General features: G+C 43.8%; 1 protein-coding gene and 1 long non-coding RNA gene across 4 annotated transcripts in view; one reads left to right on the forward strand and one right to left on the reverse strand.

Moving 5' to 3' along the window:
- Positions 1–15,624, reverse strand: part of LOC132826787 (15-hydroxyprostaglandin dehydrogenase [NAD(+)]-like) — a 98,564-nt gene extending 82,940 nt beyond the window's left edge. Inside the window, exon 1 of one of the 3 annotated variants that reach the window (XM_060843016.1) lies at positions 15,586–15,624. Coding sequence is in view for 1 of the 3 variants with exons in the window: in XM_060842997.1 (XP_060698980.1) it covers positions 5,498–5,590 (93 nt within the window). In the remaining 2 variants the exon portion in view is untranslated. Of the gene's footprint in view, positions 1–5,497; positions 5,687–15,585 lie in introns of those variants that run through there. The other 2 variants (XM_060842997.1, XM_060843006.1) reach the window with 2 other exon arrangements.
- The window catches only part of LOC132826795 (uncharacterized), a 43,961-nt gene continuing 26,241 nt past the window's right edge, over positions 5,064–22,783 (forward strand). Inside the window, exon 1 of the long non-coding RNA XR_009645916.1 lies at positions 5,064–5,132. This is a non-coding gene — a long non-coding RNA (uncharacterized LOC132826795). The remainder of the gene's footprint in view (positions 5,133–22,783) is intronic.

The following is a 22,783-nucleotide window of genomic DNA, read 5'->3' on the forward strand; positions in this document are numbered from 1 at the left end:
CTTGTTTGCTATGAGCTGCCTGTACTGTCTGCAAACAAAGCTTTTTACTGTACTTAGGTATATGTGACTGCAATAAATCAAATCAAGTTGTGAGCAGGTTGGAGGCTGCAGGCAGCAGGATAGCCACTAGGTGAATTTTATGGTGAACCCCACTCTCTGCAAAACCATGGGTGGTCCTGTAAAAGTCTGCCTCTAGAAACAGTGGGGGTCAAATAAATGTTGTGCCCAATGTAGTGAGGGATGTGGGTCAAATGCATATGGGTTATGCCACAGATCAACCATTATCTCATTAAATGGTTGAACAGGCTTGATGGGCTGAATGGTCTTCTCTTGTTCCCACGTTCCTCGACATAGACAATTAAAGTTTTATCAATGTGTACAAGACTTTGGTCTGTCTTTGTCTAGAACTCTTTTGTTCTAGGTGTGCCATAAGATGTTGCCTGCTGACCTGTTGCTGTTAATGCTTGGCAAGTTCTCACTCAACATTGAACCTTACACCCTATATGAATCTCACACGTTTGTGAAGTACACCCTTAAATTCCTATTTACACCTCAAAACAGGAAGGGTTGATAAACAAGAAAAGCACTTTGGGCCGATTATTCAGTCCTGGGCCCTGCCCCTGATCTCCATGGAGGGCTGAATGGCCTGATTTTGCTTGTAAGCCTTAAGTTCCCTTGGCTGGTATTGTGCTTTGCTATGTAAGGGGCAGGCAAGCATCATCATCGTCATCTCTCTAGAAATTACAGCTCAGATTATTGATCGCTGCATTACCTCAACACTCAATGCAAGGTGACAGACAGGAGGCAATGCCCTAATCCAGAGACTCAGGTAATGTTCTGGGGACCAATGTTCACATCCCACCAGCTGGAACTTGAATTCAATAAAAAAAATCCAAAATTTAGAGTCCAGCGATGATCGTGAATTCATTGTCACTTGTTGAAAATCCCATCTGCTTCACTAATGTTCTTTAGGGAAGGAAACTGTCATCTTTACCTGATTTAGCCTATATGTGACTCTATAACTATAGCTATGTGGTTGACTCTTAACTGCCCCCAAAATTAGGGATGGACATTAAATGCTGGCCTAGCCAGTGACGCCCACATACAGTCATAGAGTCAAAGATGTACAGCATGGAATTAGACCCTTCGGTCCAACTCATCTATGCCACCCCAATATCCTAACCTAATTTAGTCCCATTTGCCAGTACATGGCCCACATCCCTCTCAACTCTTCCTATTCATATAGCCATCCAGATGCTTGTTAAATGCTGCAATTGTACCAGCCTCCATCGCTTCCTCTGGCAGCTCATTCCATACATGCACCACCCTCTGTGTGAAAAAGTTGCCCCTTACATCCCTTTTATATCTTTCCCCTCTCACCCTAAACCTATGGCCTCTAGTTCTGGACTCCCTGACCCCAGGGAAAAGGCTTTTCCTATTTACTCTATCCATGCCCCTCATGATTTTATAAACCTCTATAAGGTCACTCCTCAGCCTCCGACGCTCCAGGAAAAACAGCCCCAGCCTTCTCAGCCTCTCCCTATAGCTCAAATCCTCCAACCCTGGCAACATCCTTGTAAATCTTTTCTGAACCCTTTCAAGTTTCATAACATCAGGGGACAAAAATTGCATGCAACATTCCAAATCCCGTGAACGAACTTAAAAACAGGCTTAACACCGGCTGCAGTAGTAAGGGAGCAGTGCACTGGATGGAATGTTCTTTAGATGCGATGTTGAAATGAAAGCCATTTGTCCTCTTACAAATATGTAAAATACCATGGGTACAGTGGTTAGCACTGCTGCCTCACAGCGCCTGAGACCAGGGTTCAATTCCCGACTCAGGCGACTGACTGTGTGGAGTTTGCACGTTCTCCCCGTGTCTGCGTGGGTTTCCTCCGGGTGCTCCGGTTTCCTCCCACAGTCCAAAGATGTGCGGGTCAGGTGAATTGGCCATGCTAAATTGCCGGTAGTGTTAGGTAAAGGGGTAATGTAGGGGTATGGGTGGGTTGCGCTTCGGCGGGTCGGTGTGGACTTGTTGGGCCAAAGGGCCTGTATCCACACTGTAAGTAATCTAATCTAATCTAATCACTCCGCACTGTTCCAAAAAACAGGCAGAACAGTTTTCCACAGGATCCCAGCCAAAGTTTAGCCTTTAACCAAATTGAATATCTGGTAAATATTATAAACATCACTGTTGGTGGGAGCTAGCACTGTGTAAATTAGCCACAACACAGCAATGACTTACTTCATTGGCACTAAAGCATGTTTGGAAATCCTGAGATCATATGTAAATGTTAATCTTTCCCTCCTTTGACCCACAGTTAAATGCTATGTAATTTGAAGGGAGCAAAGAGAATGGAAAATCAGCTGACCAGAACTTGAACAAAAGGAAAGCAGCTTGGAATTTCCTTTTAATTCACTGATGAATATTTAGCAAAAGCAGAATAAATGACTAAAAATGGACATTTACTCCATTTCTCCGGTGATTTTACAAATCTCCCATTAAGATGATGGAGAGAAAGGACAAAATGGTTTGAGATCTCATGTCTGTTTTACATATTAATTCCTGTGGCTAACTTCTCCTCTTCTGTTCCTTTACCTTCAAGCTCTCAGTCAAATATTATTGCATTTGGCCTCTAGTATCAAATATTTAGCTATATTCTCTAATGCTTGTATTTTATAGTCATGATGTACACAACCAACTGATTGACACTTCATTCAGCACTTTGATCCTACCAATCCTCTCAGCTTATTTATTTTCAAATTCTGCCTTTTTGAATTAAATACATTTGACTTTTTAATATACTTGTGCAAAGTATTACAGATGACCATTTATTAGGGGCATTAATTACTGAATTAAGTGGTTTATCCACCGACACTCGAAGGTACAAACCTCAACACACTCTAAATACTAAACAATCCATAACAATCTTGAACCTAACAGAGTTATGATCACAGTCTGCAAAATGCTTCTCCCAGACTGATAAGTTAATCAAATGGGCAAAAGTTGGCAAATGGAGTATAATTTGGGAAAATGTGAAGCAATTCGTTTTGGAAGGGAGAACAAAAGGACAGTATTATTTAAAAGAAGGAAAACTACAGAAAGCTACAATGTAATGGGACTTGGTAAGTGAAGTTCCAAGCTGTTTTGCCTTTGCTCAGAAGACAATATGTCCATACCGGGGATTATCCTAGTAAACCTTCTCTGAACTGCCTCCAATGAAATATTATCTTTTCTTAATTAATGGAACCAAACTTGCTCACTGTATTCTAGATGTGGTCTCACCAGTACCTTGAACAGTTGCAGTAAGACTTCCCCACTCTTATACTCCAACCTCCTTGAAATAAGGGCCAACGTTCCATTAGCCTTCCTGATGACCTGTGTGCTAGCTTACTGTGCTACATCCACAAGGACCCCAACTGTGCTTTATTGTTCGTTGATACTCTGACCAAATGATAGTTGTTGGATCTAAGGGTAAAAGTGAGGACTGCAGAGCTGGAGATTAGAAGCGAGAATGTGGTGCTGGAAAAGCACAGCAGGTCAGACAGCATCCGAGGAGCAGGAGCATCCATTCCTGATGAAGGGCTTATGTCCAAAATGGTGATTTTCTTTCTCCTTGTATGCTGCCTGACAAGCTCTGCTTTTTTAACACCACACTCTCGGCTGTTAGATCTCAGTCTTATAAATATTAATTGAGCCCAGTGTTTGAGGAGTCAGGGTTCAAGGTTTGAACTCGCCTCTGTGTGAGAAAATATTTTCTCATTTTGCTCTTGAATGGCCCAGTTCTAATTTTAAGCTAAAGTTGCCATTGTCCTTCATCTCCCACTAGAGGAAATAACAATTTCCAGAACAGATCAGCTGTCTTCCCAGTAAAACAATCGCTCCTACCATTTTCAATATTCCTCTATCAAGCTGTAAAATCTCCAGCAATAGTGTGATACAACTCCAAAGCCTTTCCTCTTCCTCGCCTCCTCTTTAACACTCTACTCACTTTTCCCGAGTCCTCTCAAGCCTTCTCTGCCTTCCCTCCATTTCACACCCCTTCATTTACTCCATCCTTCCCCCTCACTCTATCTCTCTTCACCCCTATCGTCCCCTCTTCCCTTCCTTCTTCTGCTAAAACCCCACTCCTCACCCTCCCATGGCTGCTCCCTATTCCCATTATCCCATTCCCAAATCAACAATCTCCTCTGCACCCTTCTTTAATCTCTCCCAGCCAATCCACTGCCTTATTCCTCTTCCACAATCAATTCCCATCCCATCTTCTTTCTCCTGCCAACCCCGCAACTCTGGGCAACTCTCTCCTTGCCCCCTCCTTAACCCCATGCTTCCCTTCCTTAACCTCATGACAACCCTTTGCTGCCTGTGGAACCATGTCCTGGCTATGGGTTCAAATCTCACCATGGCAGCCAGTGAAATTACAACATGAATGAATTAAACAATCTGGAAATTAAAGTTAACCTCAGTCATGGTGGTTATGAAACCACTGTTGATCTTTGTGAAAAAACAATCTGAAGGATTAATGCCCTTTAAGGAAGGAAAAATCTGCCATCCTTTACCCAGCCTGGTCGACATGTGACTCCAGTCCCACAGCAATGTGGATAGCTCTTGACTCCCCTTTGAAAATGCCCCTGTGAGGCCATTCAGTCCAAGGGCAATAAGGGAATGAGCAATAAATGTTGGTCTTAACAATGACAACCCACATGGCTGGAAGAAGAAAAAAAACAATTTTCTAGTAACAAAGATTGCTGGAATCTTAATCAATATTGATCACCATGCCTCCACACTTTTAGATTCAATCTTAACATGGAGAACAGAATCATCAGCTGTGTTCTTAAGAATGCGTGTCATTTGCCAGGCTAAGTTTGAGTACACAAAACTGTTTATCACTGATAGTAACAATTTCCTCTCCCAGTGCTGAGCAGGAAACATATGTACTGGATCACTGTCAATCCCTGGCCCCCTTCATCCACCCCCACAGGAAAGATACCTAGTTGGTCCACAACAAAGCAGAGTGTGATCTGAATGGTTTCGATATTGAACTTTCTCTGTGCTGTCTGCAGATTGGAAGCCTGAGAGCGTGGAATGGAACAGGAGAGTCTTGAATCGACAGGATGGGACCAGGAATGGGGTGAGTGGGGATTGGTACAAGGATGTCAAGGGTGACTGATGAATAATCCTTGAGCTTTAAGTTCAACTCCAACCCACTCAGCAAAGCATTCCTCTCCCACCCACTCTGTCATTGCAACAGAAAGTAAAACCTTCTCCATACAATTCTCAGTTCATGCTGCAGTGACAGAATTCAGGATATTTGTACAGCACAATCTGAGAGACTAAAAGCTGAAGGTGAAGCTGCTAGTAAAGGAAAGGCAAGTGACATTTAGTTCACCATTACTCCCTGGCAGACAAATACATGTCAGCTCCTCTCCGGAGGGAAGCGATAGCAGTTTCCTCCACACTCCAATGATTCTGGAATGGTATGCCCTTGTGTGTTACCTGTGCGCCTTTCTTTAAGAGAGATTCAGCGAACGCCTTCCCCAGCCCTTGTGACGCTCCCGTTATCAAACCCACACAGTTCTTCAGGATCATCTTACTGGCTGTGCTGCAATGCTCGGGTTTTCCAGCTGGGAGCTTGTCCTGCTCCTACCTGCTCTCGCACTAACAAGGGACTTCTTGCTGCCTACTCAACAACACTGCAGGCTGGCCCCTGGCCAGGAAACGCCTGCAATAGCAACTCTTTCAAAAAGTAGCAGCCAGTTTCTGAATCCTTGTCTGCCGCCTGCTAGTTGTCAGTCAAACTATCCAGGAGGTTGACAAAAATAAAAAACCCCGATTTAATAATAACAATGCACCCTCAACATTGAAGGAGCATTCAGTACCTCCACGTGTCCAGTTTTATATTTCTAAATAGACTTTATTTATTAAAAAAACTTTGTATTAGATTAGATTCCCTACATTGTGGAAACAGGCGATTTGGCTCAACAAGTTCACACCGACTCTCTGAAGTGTAATCCACGCAGACCCATTCCCCTACCCTATATTTACCCCTGCATCTAACAATAGGAGCAGTTCAACATGGCCAGTTCACCTGACCTTTGGACTGTGGGAGGAAACCAGAGCACCCAGAGGAAACCCACACAGACACGGGCAGAACGTGCAAATTCCAAACATGTATATGTGCACAACCACAAATGCATTTGCATATGTGCATAACCACAGTCAAAGAAACAAAATCATTGGTGTTAAATACTAAATAAAAATGGAAAGAACTGAGGATACAGCTGCTGGAAAAGCTCAGCAGGTCTGGCAGCATCTGTGGAGAGAAATCAGAGTGAATGCTTTGGGCCCAGAGACCCTTCCTCAGAACCCACTGCGCCCAGAACATTAACTGTGATTCCTCTGCACAGATGTTGCCAGACCTACTGAGCTTTTCCAGCAATTTCTGCTGAAACACTGGAGTTTGACTCTACCAAACATACCAAAGACATCTCTTACTTGAATCGGACTACATTTGCATGCATTTGATGCCAGTTTTGTTTTGTTGCTGACAGAGAGCTTTATTTTCTTATTTTCTCATTTCTATCATTCTTTTCAAAATGCAGATGTAAATATGAGTTACATTTCGCAACTGTTTCACACTCAGAGTCACTATTTGAAGTGACCCTATCCCATTATTTTTAGATGATGGACTGACTCTGCTTTAAAATGGGGCGGGGGGGGGGGAGGGGGGAATGTGTAAGGTATTTGTTTGCAATGAGTGAAGCTAATTGATACACCCATGAATTCATCCTTGACCACAATTTTATCTTTGACAATCAGTTCTTCATCTAGCCCCACGGGGACCATATTCACACCCCAATATGCCAACATTTTCATGCATAGGTTCAAACAAGATTTCTTCCCTATGCAGGACCTCCAACTGGCACTGTACACTAGATATATTGGTGACATTTATTCATCTGGACCCATGGTGTGGATTCACTGAAACATCTACATTGTGATATCAACGAGTTTCATCCCAATATCAGACTTACCATGGACTACTCTTTAATATCTGTCTCATTCTTGGACATGCGCATCTTCATCAAGGACAGGCACCTCAGTACCTCTCTCTACCACAAACCCACAGATAGCCTCATGATGCTACACTTCTCTAGCTTGCACCCTGAACATATTAAAATAGCCCTCCCCTACAGACAAGTCCTACACATACACAGGCTCTGTTCAGCTGAGGAGGAACATGACGGACAGCTGAAGGTGATCAAGGATGCCCAGATAAGAATAAGGTATGACGCTCGATTCATTGATCACCAATTCTGATGTACCACAGTGAGAAACTGTAATGACTTCCTCAGGAGACAGACATGGGATGCAACAGATAGGGTACCCTTCGTCATTCAATACTTCCTGGGAACGGAGAAACTATGCCATATTCTGCGCAGCCTGCAACACAAATTGATGAGGATGGTCACTTCGCCAAGACCTTCCCTAAACCTCAACTCTTGCCTTTAAACAACCTTAAGCAGAGCACTGTTCACAGCAAACTGCCCAACCTTCAGGACAACATGGATCACATAAATCTCTCTCCTCTCACCTTAAAAATGTGCCCTCTAGCCGTGAAATCGACGATCCTAGGGAAAAGACAACTACCATTAACTTTATCTGTACCTCTCATTATTTTATAAACTTCTATCAGGTCGCCTCTCAACCTCTTAAGGTCCAGTGAAAGGAGTCCCAGCCTATCCAGGCTTTCTTCATAACTCATACCTTCCATACATGACAACATTCTTATAAATCTCTTCTGAACCCTCTCCAAATTGACATATCCTTCCTATAACTGGACGATTTAAAAGAAGGAAGCTGTGTAACAAAGTGTTTGCAGTTTTTAAAAACAACTTACTGCAAAACATTGTGAGTTGAAGATAGAACCGTGCCTTACTGGAGCAGTAAGTGATCATTCTAGACAAATCAGCACCAGCTATAATGGATCAGGAGAGCTCAGCATAATAATTGGACTGTTCCTGGGAAGCATCAGTCTCTCTTTCTTTCCCTTCCCTGTGTGAAGAGCAGATAGCTGTTTTTCCCTTACCTTTCCCCTGTCAGCTGCGCTCTCTGCAACTTCTTTGTTCAGAGGAAAAGCCATCTTCAGAGACATTGAATAGGCTAATCCTCAATCAGTAAATCCAAGACAGAGAATTGGTGTAGCCATGATCCCATGTCATTGGAAAAGCATCAGAAAAATGATTGAAAGAAACTGGGAGGAACCAAAAGGAAATATTTTATCAATGCCCATGATCGGGACTGGCGCCAGAACTGTACTACTTTGACTGTTCCGTTCTCCCTCACTCATAATATTTGTATGTCTGTTTCTATGGGAATTTTAAAAAGTAGGAGAGTTTAAGTTATAAAGTTATGTTAGCAAGTTATAAAGTTATGGATTAAAGATAATTTATTCACAATAGATAGCTGTTTACTTGTTAATGGAATACATGAGGTGAGCATATACTTTTAACTTGAATTAGACAGTCAAATGGAAATGGGCAATTCAGAGGTTGAATCAAATTTTCACTTCTGTGACAACTTGGAAAACAATGGGCCTTGATTTATAGCCCAGTGAGTAATGACAAAGCTTTGGAGCTCTTGGCTATGACAAAGACAACATAAGATGGTGTGTGGAGTTAGAGTAAGTGATAAAGAATGAAAGGAATGAGGTTTTGTACTGAAGAAAAAATGTCAATAGACAATAGATGCAGGAGTAGGCCATTCTGCCCTTTGAGCCAGCACCACCATTCACTATGATCATGGCTGATCATCCTCAATCAGGATCCTGTTCCTGCCTTATCTCCATAACCCTTGATTCCACTATCCTTAAGAGCTCTATCCAACTCTTTCTTGAAAGTATCCAGAGACTTAGCCTCCACAGCCTTCTGGGGCAGAGCATTCCACACACCCACCACTCTCTGGGTGAAGTAGTTTCTCCTCAACTCTGTTCTAAATGGTCTACCCCTTATTTTTAAACTGTGTCCTCTGGTTCGGGACTCATCCATCAGCTTCCTGCCTCCAGAGTGTCCAACCCTTTAATAATTTTATACGTCTCAATCAGATCCCCTCTCAGCCTTCTAAACTCAAGCGTATACAAGCCCAGGCGCTCCAATCTTCAGCGTAAGATAGTCCCGCCATTCTGGGAATTGACCTCGTGAACCTACGCTACACTCCCTCAATAGCCAGAATGTCCTTCCTCAAATTTGGAGACCAAAACTGCGCATAATATTCCAGGTGCGGTCTCACCAGGGCCCTGTACAGCTGCAGAAGGACCTCTTTGCTTCTATACTCAATCCCTCTTGTTACGAAGGCCAGCATGTTATTAGCTTTCTTCACTGCCTGCTGTACCTGCATGCTTGCTTTCAATGACTGATGTACAAGAACACCTAGATCTCATTGTACTGCCCCTTTACCTAACTTGACTCCACTTAGTTAGTCATCTGCCTTCCTGTTCTTGACATCAAAGTGGATAACAACACATTTATCCACATTAAACTGTATCTGCCATGCATCCGTCCACTCACCTAGCCTGTCCAGATCACCCTGTATTCTCCTAATATCCTCCTCACATTTCACCCTGCCACCCAGCTTTATGTCATCAGCAAATTTGCTAATATTACTTTTAATACCTTCATCTGTATCATTTATGTACATTGTAAAAAGCTGCGGTCCCTGATCCCTGCGGCACACCCCTGGTCACCGTCTGCCATTCCGAAAGGGAGCCGTTTATCATGACTCTTTGTTTCCTGTCAGCCAAACAATTTTCAATCCATGTCAGTATTTTGCCCCTAATACCATGTGCCCTAAGTTTGCTCACTAACCTCCTATGTGGGACTTCATCAAAGGCTTTCTGAAAGTTCAGGTCTATACATCCAATGGATCTCCCTTGTCCATCTTCGAAGTTACATCCTCAAAAAATTCCAGAAGATTAGTCAAGCATGATTTACCCTTCATAAATCCATGCTGACTCTGACCTATCCTATTACAGCTATCCAGATGTGTTGTAATTTCGTCCTTTATAATTGACTCCAGCATTTTTCCCACCACTGAGGTCAGACTAACTGGTCTATAATTCTCTGTTTTCTCTCTCCCTCCTTTCTTAAAAAGTGGGACAACATTAGCCACCCTCCAATCCACAGGAACTGATCCTGAACCTATAGAACATTGGAAAATGATCACCAATGCATCCACGATCTCTAGAGCAACCTCCTTCAGTACCCTGGGATGCAGACCATCAGGTCCCGGGGACTTATCAGTCTCTTCAACATCATTTCCTGCCTAATATAAATTCCCTTCAGTTCAGTTCCTTCAGCCACTATTACATCTGGGAGATTGCTCGTGTCTTCCCCAGTGAACACAGATCTGAAGTACCAATTCAATTCATCTGCCATTTCTTTGTTCCCCGTAATATATTCACCCATTTCTGTCTTCAAGGGCTAAATTTTAGTCATAACCATTTTTTCACTTTTCACATACCTAAAAAAGCCTTTACTATCCTCCTTTATATTTTTGGCCAGTTTACCTTTGTACCTTGTTTTTTCTTTGCGTATTTCCTTTTTAGTTATCATCTGTTGTTCTTTAAAAGCTTCCCAGTCCTCCGATTTCCCACTCATCTTTGCTATGTTATACTTTTTCCCTTTTCCCTTTATATCGTCCTTAACTTCCCTTGTCAGCCACGGCCATCCCTGCCTCCCCTTTGGATCTTTCTTCCTTTTTGGAATGAACTGATCCTGCATCTTCTGCATTATACCCAGAAATACTTGCCATTGTTGCTCCACTGCCATCCCTGCTAAGGTATTGCACCATTGAACTTTGGCCAGCTCCTCCCTCATAGCTCCATAGTTCCCCTTACTCAACTGAAATATTGTCACTTCCGATTCTACCCTCTTCCTTTCAAACTGCAGATTAAAGCTTATTGTATTGTGGTCACTACCTCCTAATGGCTCCTTCACTTCGAAGTCCCTGATCAAATCCGATTCGTTGCACAACACCAGATCCAGAATTGCTTTCTCCCTGGTAGGCTCCAGCACCAGCTGTTCTAAGAATCCATCTTGGAGGCACTCCACAAACTCCCTTTCTTGGAGTTCAGTACCATCCTGATTCTCCCAGTCTACCTGCATATTGAAATCCCCCATAACAACTGGAGTAATATCCTTGCGACAAGAGCTAAGAAAATTAAAATACTAACACAGCAATTACACTTGGTTGAAATACAAGACAGACAATGTATTCTGAGTGGTGAGATATTTGAATAAATTCACATTTAGTTGCTGTCAAAGCAGTTTGAACATGAAGAGACAATGAAGAAGTTAGAGAGGGAAGTCGATGGAAGATAACCACGGTTTCTCAAATGTTGCAGTTAAGCTCACAACTATATTAAGGGATCAGGAGCTAATCAAACACTTTGAACATTGAACATAGAACATTACACCACAGTAAAGGCCCCTTGGCCCTCGATGCTGTGCCGACCTGTGAAGCCAATCTAAAGCCCATTTATTCTCCAGTATTCCATTCTCGTCCATATGCCTATCCAATGACCATTTAAATGTCTTTAAAGTTGGCGAGTCTACTATTGTTGCAGACAGGGCGTTCCACACCCCTACTACTCTGAGTAAAAAAAACTACCTCTGATATCTGTCCTATATCTATTCATCTCAATTTAAAGCTATGTCCCCCCGTGCTGGCCATTGCCATCTGAGGAAATAGGCTCTCACTGTCCATCCTATCTGATTATCTTATATGTCTCAATTAAGTCATCTCTCAACCTTCTTCTTGCTAATGAATATAGCCTTAAGTCCCTCAGTCTTTCCTTGGAAGACCTTTCTTCAGTACCAGGAAACATCCTAATAAATCTCCTCTGAATCCTTTCCAAAGATTCCACATCCTCCCTATAATGTGGTGACTAGAACTGTATGCAATAGTGTGGCCGAACCAGAGTTTTGTACAGCTTCAACATGACATATGGTTCCGAAACTCAATCCCTCTACCAATAGAAGCTAACTCACTGTATGCCTTCTTAACAACCTGATCAACCTGGGTGTCAACTTTCAAGGATCTATGTACTAGGACATGGAGATCCCTCTGCTCATCTACACTACCAAGAATCTTACCATTTACCCAGTACTCTGCATTCCTGTTACCACTTCACACATTTCCGCATTAAACTCCTTTGCCACCTCTCAGCCCAGCTCTGCAGCTTATCTATGTCCCTATGTAACCTAAAAAATCCTTCCGCATGATCCACAAGTGTATCTACCATAGTGTCATCTGCAAATTTACTAACCCATCCTTCAATGCCCTCATCCAGGACATTTATAAAAATGACAAACAGCAGTGGCCCCAAAAATGATCCTTGCAGTACACCAGTCATAACTGAATTCCAGGATGAATATTTCCCATCAACCACCACCCTCTGTCTTCTTTCAGCTAGCCAATTTCTGATACAAATTGCTAAGTCACCCTCAATCACATGCCTCCATACTTTGTCCAATAGCTTACCGTGGGGAACCTTATCAAATGCCTTACTGAAGTCCATATACACCACATCAACTGCTTTATCCTCATCCATCTGTTTGGTCACCTTCTCAAATAACTCAATAAGGTTTGTGAGGCATGACCTACCCTTCACAAAACTGTGTTGATAATTCCTAATCAACTTATTCCTTTCTAGATGATTATAAATCCTAACTCTTATAATCCTTTCCAACAATTTACCCACAACCGAAGTAAGGCTCACTGGTCTATAATTGCCAGGGTTGTCTCTACTCCCTTTCTTGAGCAAGGAAACAACATTTGCTATCCTCCAGTCTTCTGGCACTATTCCTGTGGACAATGACAACATAAAGATCAGAGTCAGAGGCTCGGTAATCTCCTCCCTAGCTTCCCAGAAAATCTTAGGATATATTGCATCCAGCCTAGGGAATTATCTAATTTAACACTTTCCAGAATTGCCCTCCTTGTGAACCTCAATCTCATGTAATCTAGTAGCCTGTATCTCAGTATTCTCCTCAACAACATTGTCCTTTTCTAGTGTGAGCAGTGACAAAAAGTATTCACTTAGTGCTTCCCTTATTCCTCTGACTCCACACACAACCTCCCACTACTATCCTCGATTGGCCTTAATCTTAGAGGAGTTCCTGTTCGCCTGTTCTCCTGTTCCTTCGAGGAGTTCTCCTGTTCCTTGGATGCTGCCTGACCTGCTGCGCTTTTCCAGCAACACATTTTCAACTCTGGCCTTAATCTTAATCTAGTAATTCTTTTATTCCTTATAAACCTATAAAAAGCCTTAGGGTTTTCCTTGATCCTATCTGCCAATGACTTCTCATGTCCCCTCCCCACCCCTTCTGAGCTCTCTCTTTAGGTCTTTCCTGGCTAACTTGTAACTCTCAAGCGCCCTAACTGAGCCATCACATCTCATCCTAACGTAAACCTTCTTCTTCCTCTTGAAAAGAAATTCAACTTCCTTAGTAAACCACAGCTCCCGTGCTCAACAACTTCCTCGCTACCTGATAGCCCACAGACGCTGTTCCTTGAAAAAGCTCCACATTTCAATTGTGCCCATCCCCTTCAGCTTCCTTCCCCATCCTATGCATCCTAAATCTCACCTGATTGCATCATAATTGCCTTTCCATCAGCTAGAACTCTTGCCCTGCAGTGTATACCTATTCCTTTCCATCACTAAGCAGAACCGAATTGTAGTCACTGTCACCAAAGTGCTCATCTGCCTCCAAATCTAACGCCTGGCTGGGTTCATTACCCACTTCCAAATCTAATGTGGTCTTGCCCTTTGTTGGCCTACGTACTGTGATGAGAAACCCTCCTGCACACATTGGATAAAAACCGAACCATCTGAAGTACTCGAACTATAGTATTTCCAGTCAATATTTGGAAAGTTAAAGATCCCAATAACAACTACCCTGACACTCTTGCTCCTATCGAGGATCATGTTTGCTATCCTATCCTCTACATCTCTGGAACTATTTGGAGGCCTATAGAAGCTCTCCTTCCCTGTTTGTAATCTCAGCCCATACTTTCTGCAACCGTAACTCTGACCTTGACTAACAATGCCATGCCCCACCCTACCTTTCACCATTTTCTCTGTTCTTACTGAAACATCCAAATCCCGGAACTTGCAATAACCATTCCTATCCCTGCTCTATCAATGTCTCTGAAATGGCCACAACATCAAAATCCCAGGTACCAACCCATGCTGCAAGTTCACCCAACTTATTCTGGATGCTCCTGGCACTGAAGTAAACACACTTCAAACCAATTTCTTGTTTGCCAGTGTCTTCTTGCGGCCCTGAAACCTTATTTCTGACCTCACTACTCTCAACCTCCTGTATACTCAAACTGCGATTTAGGTTCCCATCCCCCTGCTGAGTTAATTTAAGCCCACCCAAAGAGCATTAGTTAATTTCTTCCCCAGAATATTGGTACCCTACTGGTTCAGGTGAAGGCTGTCTTGTTTGTAAGGGTCCCCCCTACCTTGGAATAAGCCCCAATTATCTGAAACCCTCTCTCCTGCACCTCCATGTAGCCACGTGTTCAACTCCTCTCTTTCCCTATTCCTCGCCTTGCTAGCACATGACATGGGCAGCAAACCAGAGATAACAATTCTGTTTGTTCTAGCACTAAGCTTCCACCCTAGTTCCCTGAATTTCTGCCTTAAATCCATATCTCTCTTCTTACCTATGTCATTGGTGCCTATGTGGACCATGACTTGGGGCTGCTCCCCTTCCCCCTCAAGGATACTGAAAAAAATAATCAGACACATCACGAACCCTGGCATCTGGGAGGCAACACACCAACCGTGAGTCTCTCTTGTTCCCACAGAATGTCCTATCTATTCCCCTAACTATGGAGTCCTCAATGACTAATGCTCTGCTCCTCTCCCCCCTTCCCTTCTGAGCAACAGGGGCAGACTCTGCCAAATACCTTTGCCCCGTTGCTTACCCCTGGTAAGTTGTCACCCCAACAGTATCCAAAACAGTATTCGTGTTGTTGAGGGGAACCACCACAGGATATTCCGGCACTGCCTGCTGGTTCCCTTTCTGTCCCCTGACAGTAGTCCATCTATCTTCTTCTTTTACCTGAGGTGTGACTACCTCCCTGTAACTCTTCTCAAAAACGCCTCCTCCTCCCGAAAGATCCGAAGTTTATCCAGCTCCAGCTTCAGCTTCCTAACGTGGTTTTCGAGGAGCTAGAGTTGGGTGCAATTCTCACAGATGCAGTCAGCATGGACACGAGTGGTGATCCTTACTTTCCACATTCTGCAGGAGGAACATTCAACTGCCCTAACCGCCATTCTCATTATTCTAAATTCCCAAGGAGATTACTGAAAAACTGAAAAAGAGGAACTAGTCACCTTCCCAATCAGGCACACAGAACCTTTGTTTTGGTTAGAGGAGGAGGATGAGTGAGAGACGCTGCCCGAGTAGCCCAAATGCAAAGCCTCACTTACCCAGCAGTCCCATGTCCACACCTGCTCAGTGTCTGCTCCACCTATACACGAGGTAAGTTTTTATATATTTTAAGTTTACCTTCCTGTCGGGCCTCTGGTCCTCGCTGTTGCTCCTTCCACTCCACCTGCTGCCGAAAAGGAAAAGCAGTGGTCATAGGAGTTGTTTAGAAATTACTCATGGATGGAATTGGCTTACTCCAGGGTAATGATGAAGCTTCACTTACAATTGCTCTATAATTTAGAATGAAGTTGAAGGGATGGAACAGTTCCAAGAATAAATTCCAGGTTCACATCTCTGAAACCATTCTTGTAAATCCTTCTGCATTGGGTATAAAAGGTATCTTTATAGTCTCTTGTACTCCCTGCATCTGTTAATAAAGCCCAGAGAAGTGTATACTTTATTAACTGCTCTATCCACCTGTTCTGACACCTTCATTAATTTGTACATGTATGCAGTGCAGTCCCACTGCATATGCACCCCACCCTCCAACACCGCTTACAATTGGACAGTCAACAAGACTGTCAGCCTGACTCATATTCCTGATAGAAATGCACATCTCAAGGCAAGGGATGGTGACAGGATGGCTTCAGTCTGAGAGATCCTGCTGTAGATTCAATGGCCATAGAGTCTATAAAGTCGTACAGCACAGAAAAGACCCTTTGGACCATCAAGTCTGTGCCAACCTATCTACGCCCCAATCATACAGTGATGGGCACAATTGTGTGTTCACCTTGAGGAGAGTACCATTTGTTATATTGCATTCATGGCTGAACTAGAAGCATTTGCTGAACTAATCCTCTTAAGCAGGACTACAAAGTGTACCAGTTGAAGGTCTTAGACAATATTAGCTGGGACAGGATGGTGTCCTATGCCTCTGTATACAACAAACCAGGTGAATGTAGATTGAAGTTGATGGTGATACTTTTCATTCATGGGTACCTATTCTGGTCAAGTGAGCCATTAAAGATAGAGATGTGATTGAGAGTAATGTCACCAAGAAACTCTTTCTAGCTCTGGCAGTTCTTCTTTGTCAATACTATGCTCTGCAGAGAATGATCCTCAGCTTCAGACTGAGCAGCCCAGAATGTGTGAAACCACTTTCTATTTGCAAAGACTTAATCTATGCACCTCAGCAAATAAACTCGCAAAAAACACAAGCCCAGTTTCTGTGAAAAAAAATCGTCGAAGATCTGGAGATATGGGTGTTCTGTTTCCTTCTGACCATTTAGAATGTCACAACTGAATAAAATTGGAGAACTGCAAGATTTAGCAATTGCTTTCTTCAGCCTCACCCATTGCCGAAATGCATCTCGGAATCTGAACATGTCACTGAAATGTTGGCCAATTAGATGCTTCATCTATAGACTTCACTTGTTCTGCTGGTATGAGACCACAGGCTGATCAATCCTGTGAGTGTCAAGCAGCATAACGTAGCAGTTGTTACTGTGTCTTGCTGTTGTTGAACATCAATGGTGTTTCTCCTTACTGGTGAGGGATAGGGCTACTGATATGTCAGGAGAAAGTGAGGACTGCAGATGCTGGAGATCAGAGCTGAAAATGTGTTGCTGGAAAGCTGCAGTGTTCCTCATTCTTGAAGAAGGGCTCATGCCCAAAACGTCGATTCTCCTGCTCCTTGGATGCTGCCTGATCTACTGATAGGTCAACAAAATATCACCATGTCGACACTCATGAATAACTGAATAATCCGCTAGCAAAAAGCTGGGAACTCGTTGCTGCAGGGACAAGCTGAGGTGCTTTGGCACAGCACTGACAAGTTTGCAGGGCAACAAATCCTGCATTGAGAAGCTGCAGTGGAAAATAACTATGCTATCATGCTCCTTTCTCCTTAACACTCCATCATGAACCCCCTGTCACCATCACCATCTGATGCCCTCTCCCCAAAACATTCTCTTCTCACAAAAATACCCTTGTCTCCCCATAACTGTCCCCTTCTTCTCAAAACATCCCCCCCTCCAGTCACCTTCTCAATCTCTCAGACACTGCACCTTCTCACAAATACCATTGTACTTCCCTGCGAGCCCATCATCCTTCCTCTCACTGTGTTCTGCTTTAGCCTCTATCTCCCCATGATCTGCCCACCTCACTCTTCTCCCTCAAATTCTCTCTCCTCTCACCCTATTCCCTCCAAAATCCTTACCCGCAACACCAGCTTCACTGCTACAGAAGGCTGTGGGGACCAGGTCATTGGGTATATTTAAGATGGAGATAGGGAGGTTTTTGATTGTCAAGGGGGTCTAGGGTTACAGGGAGAAAGCAGGAGAATGGGGTTGAATGCTTCAAAGAGAACACTATCATCCCAATGCCGAAGAAAAATCAAGCAGCGTGCCTTAATGACTATTGCCCAGTGGCTCTGGCATCCATCATTATGAAGTGCTTCAAGAGGTTAGTAATGGCTCCCATCAACTCCAGCCTCCCAGTGTAGTGATTGTAATGAGGTCAGCCAGGTAGGCCTCATAAATTATGAGCTCCCTAACTGGGGCTGTTAATCTGGTCCAATCAGGGAGCCGTGGCTGACAGATATAAGCAGGAGTATCAGAAGTTCTGTTCACGCTGTGAGCTGGCTCTGAGGAAACCAAACCAGTATTAAGTATCATGCATGTGTAAATTAAGGGTGGCCTAGTGATGGGATACCAGCCTCTGTGTGGAGTTATTTCACCCAGATTGCATTGATCCACGACAATTCACCTGTCACGACAGGTCCATGACAGATGCCATCCAGCTCCTGAGACACTTATCCCTGGAACATCTAGATTACAAGGACACCTACATCAGACTCCTATTTATTGACTTTAGCCGTCAACACAATGAATCCCACTAAACTCAACTCCAAACTTGGAGACCTAGGACTTTGCTCCCCACTTTGTAACTGGATCCTCGACTTTCTGACCCATAGACTACAATCAGTAAGGACAGGAGAGACAACACCTCCCCCATGAGTCTTCAACACTGCTGAACCACATTGTTGTGTACTCAGCCCTTTATTATACTCATTATATGCTCATGGCTGTGTGGCCAAATTCAGCTCGAACTCTAATGAAAGACCCCTTCCACCTTGGCTGTACTCTCTTCCAACCTCTTCAACCGGGCAGAAGATACAGAAGTTTGAAAACACGTACTAACAGATTTCTTTCCCTCTGTTTTTAAACTTAAGATCAGATTTCTCATATACTAGAGTTGATCTTTCTCTGTAGCTATAACACAATATTCTGTATGCTGTTCTATTACTCTGATGTATTTATGTAAGGTATGATTTTTATGGTTGGCATGCAAAACAACATTTTTCACTATATCTTTGTATGTGACAATAACAAATCAAATTAAATTATTGTGCATTGCGAAGGCCTGGGAAGTGATAATGTAGTGGGTTTGATACTGGACTAGTTTTCCCTAGAGGAGAAAGTGAGGACTGCAGATGCTGGAGATCAGAGCTGAAAGTGTGTTGCTGGAAGAACACAGGAAATGATTCCTGAAGAAGGGCTCATGCCCGAAACGTCGATTCTCCTGCTCTTTGGATGCTGCCTGACCTGCTGTGCTTTTCCAGCAACATATTTTCAGCTAGTAATCCCTAGACCCTGGTGATGATTGAATCCCAACATGGCAGATATCGGAATTTAAAATTTAAAGACATATGGAATCAGAAATCTAATGATGACCTCAAAACCATTGTTGATAGTTGTAAAAACACACTTGGTTCACTAATATCCTTTAGGGAAGGAATATCACCAAGGGCCATGTTCTGCAAAAGGAAGTAATAACCAAATCAATACACCAAATGTGCTGCCCGATGGTATTGGCACCCTACAATTTAATTTCTGGTGATTGGTTGGCTCAGCTGCTTGGATGGTTGCTTTATGATATAGAATCACACTAACAGTGTGGGTTCTTTTGCAATGGAGAATGACACTAACAGTGTTGGAGTGATCTCCAGGTGGAGGAGATGTGCTAGAGGGCAATGTTGATCATGTGGGAGGGGAAATTGCGGTCCTTGAAATAGGAGGCCATCTGGGATGTGCTGAAGTGGAATTGCTCCTCCTGGGACCAGATACAGCGCAGGCTCCACCCACCCCTCCCCTGTCACCTCCATCCAAGGCCCCAAAGGATCTTTTCACGTCCAGCAGAGATTTTCCTGCACGTCCACCCACCTCATCTATTGTGTCCGTTGCTCTCGATGTGGTCTCCTCTACATTGGGAAGACAGGTCACTAACTTGGGAAACTTTTCAGGGCACATCTCTGGGAGACACACACCAAACAACCCCACTACCCTGGGGCTGACCACTTTGACTGTCCCTTCCACCCCACATGCAAGTCATGGACCTTTTCCACCGCCAAATCCTAGACACCTGACAACTGGAGGAATAACACCTCATCTTCCGTCTTGGGACCCTCTAACCACACAGCATCAACATCAACTTCACCAATTTCCAAATCTCTCCTCCCGCCACGTCATCCAAGATCCAACCTTCCAACTCCACAATGCCCTCTTGACCTGTCCTACCTATCCATTTTCATTCCCACCTATTTGCTCCACCCTCCCCACCGACCCATCATTATTACCCCCCCACCTGCATCTACCTATTGCCTTCCCAGCTACCTTCTCCCTACCCCTACCCCCACCCTGCTATTTATATTTCAGCCCCCTTCCCCCTCCACATTCCTGATGAAGGGTTTCTGCATGAAACATCGATTGTCCTGCTCCTTTGATGCTGCCTGACCTGTTGTGCTTTTCCAGTGTCATAAAATTTTACGATTCTGACTCTCCAGCATCTGCAGCCCTCACTTTCTCCTAGCAGTGGTCTTAAAGTAAATCCTGTGAGCAACATTGGAGTAATAGGGTCTAATGGTGATAAATGTGAATCAATTTAAGTTGGTGGGTGGCAGTAGATAGAGAATGAAAAAACTAGGGATGAATATTCCTGCTCTTCCTTAACATTTCACTTCATTTGCAAAAAAATTGGATTCAATAAAAATATCTCTCCAGGAGTTGCTGAAGAAAATGCCCAGTTGGAACAACTGCCCACAGCAACCGGTTCCCCCCTTATTCTTCAGAAGTTGATCCTGGGAGGGGGTTCTCAAAGCAATGATGAGGGCCCCTAATGGTCTTCAGGAAGATACCCCCACACTAAAGTTAAGCAATGGCCTGGAATACTCCCAACAAGACCTGCGGAAAACTGCCAATGGCCTGGAAGCTCTAATAAAATGGGCACATGCGATATCACAGCTAAATTACATTGGCACCATGTCTATTTAACACGTGAGAAAACAGGTACCATGCTTTCCCATTTCCACCTGGGGATTTCTTAAGGACATGAAAAACTTCATACAAATTCGAAAGCAGCAGTTTGCATTTACTGTATTCAAATCCCACTTTACTGGGTCTTTGGATGGTGAATGCTCGCTGTAGTGGAGCTGATGCCAAAGTGCACTGGATTTTTAATGTACCCACTGTCAGTCTACATTATTTTGACAACAGTTTTTGCCTTTTTTCTCATAATCAAACTACTCAGAGATATCATTACACACCACCAGAACAAGTGGGGCTTGAACCCAGGTCTTCTCATCTAAGGTAAGGACAGTATCATTGCACCACAAGAGGGCCCTTATAGGGGTGGCCTTAGCTGGCAGCTCCAATTCTTATCAATGTCTGCAGTACAATGGAAGGAAAATCGGTCAGACTTCCGTTTTGTATTGTTACCCAGAGACCCTGTGGTCTGTGCTGATGCTGGGCAAGGACAAGGTCAGCCTCTGCTTGGGACTGTCACTTGCAGTAAAATTGCTTGCCAACACAGTCTTGGATATGACTGAAGGCTTCATGGATTCAACACTTGAAAGCAGCTATGTGAAACCCTGTCTCAACCAAGAATTGCTGCTCCCAAAGCAGAAACAATGTGCAAGGAAGTAAATATACGAGCTCAAACCAAAAGCTAAATTTGTCCAAGCCTTAGGTTTGATAGTGACTTTTATATTTTTGCTATTTTCCACTGCAGTGCCTTTGAGATGAGACAATACTGGTGTAATAAATATTCCACTAACACTACTGCATAATAATGACTGATTCCCCCAAATGCATGAGGATTGATTCTCAGACAGAATGCTGGCATTCAGCACAGAATGAATACTTTATGTACTGTGAGAGTCAGTTGCTGTTGTACACATTTCATTTTACACTTTATGACTTGTTAGGCAATGTTTACCTAAGGTGTGAAAGAGACTTGACAGTATGGATTAATTTAGGGAGGGGGCAGATGGACAAACTACAAGGCAGGAAAGTTTTAACTCTTTCCTGCCCATCGCCTAGCACTCTGTTCTGAAGGACACAAGGCAAGTCGGTCTAATCTGCACCAGTCCCTAAGTTTTATTGGAGTTTGCTTCTGGGTCTGTTTTGCTCAGTAGTGATTAACAGCTGGAGAAGTTTGAGAGGGGACTTGGTGAGAATGGGATGCTGGTGACTAAGTGGTTAGCCCTGCTACCTCACAGTGCCAGGCACCTGGGTTTAATTCCAGCCTTGGATCACTGTGTGGAGTTTGTACATTCTCCCTGTTTATGTGTGGGTTTCCTCCCACAGTCCAAAGGTCTATAGGTTATGTGGATTGGTCACGCTAAATTACCCCATAGTATCCAGGGATGTACAGGTTAGGTGGATTGGCCATGCTAAATTATTCCATGGTGTCCAGGGATGAACAGGTTAGGTGGGTTGGCCATGGTACTCTGGAACTAGGCAAAAACAATGAGGTGAAAACAATGACTGCAGATGCTGGAAACCAGAGTTTAGAAACCAGAGGGGCAGCACGGTGGCACAGTAGTTAGCACTGCTGCCTCACAGCGCCAGAGACCCGGGTTCAGTTCCTGACTCAGGCTACAGACTGTGTGGAGTTTGCACATTCTCCCCGTGTCTGCGTGGGTTTCCTCCGGGTACTCCGGTTTCCTCCCACAGTCCAAAGATGTGCAGGTCAGGTGAATTGGCCATGCTAAATTGCCTGTAGTGTTAGATAAGGGGTAAATGTAAGGGTTTGGGTGGGTTGCATTTCGGCGGGTTGGTGTGGACTTGTTGGGCCAAAGGGCCTGTTTCCACACTGTAAGTAATCTAGATTAGAGTGGTGTTGGAAAAACAGCAGCATCCGATGAGCAGTAAAATCGGCGCTGCAGGCAAAATCCCTTCATTAGGAATACAGACAGTGTGCCTGAAGGGTGAAGAGATAAATGAGAGGAGGGTGGTGGTGGGGAGAAAGTAGCATAGAGTACAATAGGTGAGTGGGA

This window comes from Hemiscyllium ocellatum, chromosome 2 (assembly GCF_020745735.1).
Source record: "Hemiscyllium ocellatum isolate sHemOce1 chromosome 2, sHemOce1.pat.X.cur, whole genome shotgun sequence".
In the NCBI taxonomy this organism is placed as follows: Eukaryota; Metazoa; Chordata; class Chondrichthyes; order Orectolobiformes; family Hemiscylliidae; genus Hemiscyllium; species Hemiscyllium ocellatum.